The following is a 5000-nucleotide window of genomic DNA, read 5'->3' on the forward strand; positions in this document are numbered from 1 at the left end:
GTAGATGGACACACGGACAGGTAGATGGACACACGGAGAGGTAGACGGACACACGGACAGGCAGACGGACACGAGGACGGACACACGGACAGGTAGCCGGACACATGGATACGAGGACAGACACACGGACAGGTAGACGGACACGAGGACAGACACGGACAGGTAGACGGACACACAGACAGGTAGACGGACACACGGACAGGTAGACGGACACTCGGACAGGTAGACGGACACGAGGACGGACACACGGACAGGCAGATGGACACACGGGCAGGTAGACGGACACACGGACAGGTAGACGGACGCACGGACAGGCAGACGACACACGGGCAGGTAGACGGACACACGGGCAGGTAGACGGACACACGGACAGGCAGACGGACACACGGGCAGGTAGACGGACACACGGACAGGTAGACGGACGCACGGACAGGTAGACGGACACACGGACAGGTAGACGGACACATGGATACGAGGACAGACACACGGACAGGTAGACAGACACGAGGACAGACACTGACAGGTAGACGGACACACACAGGTAGACGGACACTCGGACAGGTAGACGGACACGAGGACGGACACGGACAGGTAGATGGACACACGGACAGGTAGACGGACACGAGGACAGGTAGACGGACACACGGACAGGCAGACGGACACGATGACGGACACACGGACAGGCAGACGGACACGAGGACGGACACACGGGCAGGTAGACGGGCACACGGACAGGTAGACGGACACACGGACAGGTAGACGGACACGAGGACGGACACACGGGCAGGTAGACGGACACACGGACAGGTAGACGGACGCACGGACAGGCAGACGGACACACGGACAGGCAGACGGACACACGGACAGGTAGACGGACACACGGACAGGTAGACGGACACACGGACAGGCACACGGACACACGGACAGGCAGACGGACACACGAACAGGTAGACGGACACACGGACAGGTAGACGGACACACGGACAGGTAGACGGACACACGGACAGGTAGACGGACACACGGACAGGCAGGCGGACACACAGACAGGCAGACGGACACACGGACAGGCAGGCGGACACACGGACAGGCAGACGGACACATGGACAGGCAGACGGACACACGGACAGGCAGACGGACACACGGACAGGCAGACGGACACATGGACAGGCAGACGGTGACTGTTCAGGCTGAGCACGGGGCATTATGGGTAAGACAGGGTACAGACGGAAGACAGACAGATACCGCAGCTGGTGAGAGCCCAGAAGATGGCTCTCTGCTGTGTGTGTGTGTGTGTGTGTGTGTGTGTGTGTATGTGTGTGTGTGTGTGTGTGTGTGTGTGTGTGTGTGTGTGTGTGTGTGTGTGAGAGAGAGTTAGGCAGAGACAGTGTGATTGATCCTGGGCTAGATTTAGAGGATTACTGTCGTTGGTCTCTCTGCAGATCAAACAAGCACATCATCTTTCATAAAGGAGGGAGAGAGAGAAAGAGAGGTTGTATATTGACATAATATGACATTTGAAATGTCTTTATTCTTTTGGAACTTTTGTGAGTGTAATGCTTACTGTATATTTTTCACTTGCTTTGGCAATGTAAACATATGTTTCCCATGCCAATAAAGCCCCTTGGGGGGAGGGAGAGAGAGAGGTGTGTGACAGCCATCTTGTCTGTGATGTGTTTGCATGTTCTCACTAACAACAAAAAAACACTCCTCAATCAATCACCTCTATTCAACCTCTCTAAACCTGCAACAAGGGTACGAGGGACACACCTGGACGATGTCTGTCACAGTGTGTGTGTTTCCTACGCAACTTCAGAGATTCTCTTTAGTGTCTGATGTATTGCATGTGATCTCTAAGTGTGTGCAATCCTCACTAGGGGTGTGTGTGTGTGTGTGTGTGTGTGTGTGTGTGTGTGTGTGTGTGTGTGTGTGTGTGTGTGTGTGTGTGTGTGTGTGTGTGTGTGTGTCGGTATAGTATTGTAAAGGTGTGTTTGTCCTGTCTTTTCCAGATGCACCATCCCATTCAGATGAAGCCTGCAGACAGTGAGAAATCAAACGGTGAGTGATCACACACACTGGGCTGAGTATTGCATGGTCGTGTGTGTGTGTGTGTGTCTGTGTCTGTGGCTCAGTGATCCTGTTTCAGAGAGAGAAAGAGAGATGTATGAATTATTAAAGTGTTCAGGGAGGGGGGGTCAGGGAGAGTTCAACTGTTTTGGCCCCACAGTGAACCAGCCTTTCTCCCTGCGTCTCTCTCTCACTCTCTCACTCTCTCACACACACACACACACACACACACACACACAGACAAATGGCTCTATTGCAGATGCGGTTACAACCCCATTTATCCAGCCATAAAGCTTTTCTGTATCTGAGAGAAGCCAGACAGGGACCACGTCCCAATACTAATAGCCTCTTTTCCTCATCCGCTGGACCACTGAAACTATAGAAGGATTGAGGGTAATAACATTGGGACAGACGGGACAGTACTGGCTGAGCTCCACCCAGAGAGACAGAGGAGTGTCATAAAGCCACTGACAGCACACAGGCATCACTTAAAGCTTAATAAAGACGCTCGTAGCCACATCTTCTAGACTCGACCCACTAAGGGAATACAATGCACTCGAAACCTATAGCTCCATCCATATAAGTCATGATGAGACCTTAATAATGCTTTCCCGCTCCAGACGTCTTCTGTGAGGTTATGAAATAGGACTTGGTAAGATATATCTGTCTCGGTAACGATGATGAGAGCTGAGTAAAGCTCCAGCCGGCTGTGGCTGCAGTCATCATCCACCGTAATGGGAGATAGTAAAGTACGGCAATATGAAATGTATTCGTCTTTCTAATGATAGTACGTTCCATAGACCTTTATTGGAGTTGCTGTAACCATGACGAATTGTCGTTAAGCGGTTTGTTGCTTTAGTCAACCAAGAGGTGTGTGTGTGTGTGCTCGCGCGTGTGTTTGCCTTCGCCACACTGCTGTATCGATAGCCCGTCTTCACTTTCCGCTTTCTTTCTTCAAATCTGATCTGGAATCAGTAAAACGCTGTTTCTCTGCTTCCCGATAGGTCACTAACTCGGACTCAGGTCGGCTAACAGATGTTTAGTCACCGTTAAGGATGTCTCTGCGGTTTCTCCATATCCTCTTCTCTGTTAATTCATTACAGTGCTGATAGTGAGCGAACGTACACAGCCGAGTTGGAAGCCTTTGAAACAACACTTATCTTCCCTGCGTGTCCCAGTGTTATTTTTTTAAACGCACAAACAATTCAAACAGCAAAATAAACAAGTGCTCTATTGATTTCCCAGAGTGCAACAGACCGCTTATCTCTTTCGCCTCCCGGTAAGAGCTGACAGTTTCCTCATTAAAAATGAATTGAATTAGCATTACTCTGAACGGTGAGCAACACATACACACTTTCTCTCTCTTGTCTCTTTCCCACGGTCATACACACACAGAGATAAGAAACAGTAAGTGTCCCTGTCTCTCTCTCACACACACACACGCACACACACACGCACACTGTTACACAGGCCGAGGTATTGCAAGTTAAATGGAGCGATTGGGTCAGAGAGAAAAGGATTAAACAGGAGGAGGAGGAAGAGGAGGAGGGGCAGGCAGACAAAAAGAAACCCGGAGAGATGGGAGAGGAGGAGATGGAGAGAGAGAAACGAATAGAGGGAGAGAGGAACGAATCGAGAGAGAGAGTCGCACAGAGACTTGGTGTTGAAGTGGTAATGAGACATTGATCACAGCCTGCAGATGAAATGCTGAAACTCTCTCTCTCTCGTCTCCTTTTTTTTGTGTTTCTCACCCATTTGAATGTCTTCCTTTCTTCCCCTGCAGCGGTGGAGGACAGGAAGCTGTTCATCGGCATGGTGTCGAAGAAATGCAATGAGAACGACATCCGAGTCATGTTCTCTGCGTTCGGACAGATCGAGGAGTGCCGGATCCTGCGAGGGCCCGACGGACTCAGCAGAGGTGTGTGTTTCTTGGGCTCCGTCCATATACACACTCACCCTGACCCCCTCCTCCCTTACCCACCATCCTTTTCACCCCTCCAATCTATTATATCCACCCCCTATTCAGTTCTGAGCCCCTTATCCCTCCCCTGACAGTTCTCTAGGCAGAAGGAGAAAATATGTTCTCCCTCGCTTTTGGCCAACCATAGACCTACTACGCAATCAGCAGTGCAGTGTCCCCCTGAGTCAATCTCCTCTTCACTGCCCCCACCCCCCCTTCACCCCCTCCAATCCCCCTGCCTCCTCTCCTCCCTCCCCCTCCCTCTGTGGTCTCTATGTGCTGAGGAGATGGGGCGGGGTCTGCCAAACCAAACTGTCTGTTCTGCTCGGCGTCACACCTGGCTGTCACTGTCATCGTCACACAGGTTTATGTGGATGTGTCTGTTGTTGTGTGTTTCTCTGTGGGCGTGTCAGTTGATGTGTGTTTCTCTGTGGATGTGTCTGTTGTTTTGTGGTTCTCTGTGGATGTGTCTGTTGTTGTGTGTTTCTCTGTGGATGTGTCAGTTGTGTGTGTTTCTCTGTGGATGTGTCGGTTGCTGTGTGTTTCTCTGTGGATGTGTCGGTTGCTGTGTGTTTCTCTGTGGATGTGTCGGTTGCTGTGTGTTTCTCTGTGGATATGTCGGTTGCTGTGTGTTTCTCTGTGGGTGTGTCGGTTGTTGTGTGTTTCTCTGTGGATTTGTCGGTTGTTGTTTGTTTCTCTGTGGATGTGTCAGTTGTGTGTGTTTCTCTGTGGATGTGTCAGTTGCTGTGTGTTTCTCTGTGGATGTGTCGGTTGCTGTGTGTTTCTTTGTGGATGTGTCGGTTGCTGTGTGTTTCTCTGTGGATATGTCGGTTGTTGTGTGTTTCTCTGTGGATTTGTCGGTTGTTGTTTGTTTCTCTGTGGATGTGTCAGTTGTGTGTGTTTCTCTGTGGATGTGTCAGTTGCTGTGTGTTTCTCTGTGGATGTGTCAGTTGTGTGTGTTTCTCTGTGGATGTGT

At 50.7% G+C, this 5000-nt stretch overlaps 1 protein-coding gene across 31 annotated transcripts in view; it reads left to right on the top strand.

Annotated features, from left to right (window-relative positions):
• The window catches only part of LOC110490359 (CUGBP Elav-like family member 2), a 247022-nt gene that overhangs the window by 195774 nt on the left and 46248 nt on the right, over positions 1-5000 (top strand). For all 31 annotated transcript variants that reach the window (XM_036944699.1, XM_036944695.1, XM_036944692.1 and 28 more), the window contains 2 exons: positions 2007-2055; positions 3848-3982. In XM_036944699.1, the coding sequence (XP_036800594.1) occupies positions 2007-2055; positions 3848-3982 (184 nt within the window). The remainder of the gene's footprint in view (positions 1-2006; positions 2056-3847; positions 3983-5000) is intronic.

This window comes from Oncorhynchus mykiss, chromosome 15, assembly GCF_013265735.2.
Source record: "Oncorhynchus mykiss isolate Arlee chromosome 15, USDA_OmykA_1.1, whole genome shotgun sequence".
Taxonomy (NCBI): Eukaryota; Metazoa; Chordata; class Actinopteri; order Salmoniformes; family Salmonidae; genus Oncorhynchus; species Oncorhynchus mykiss.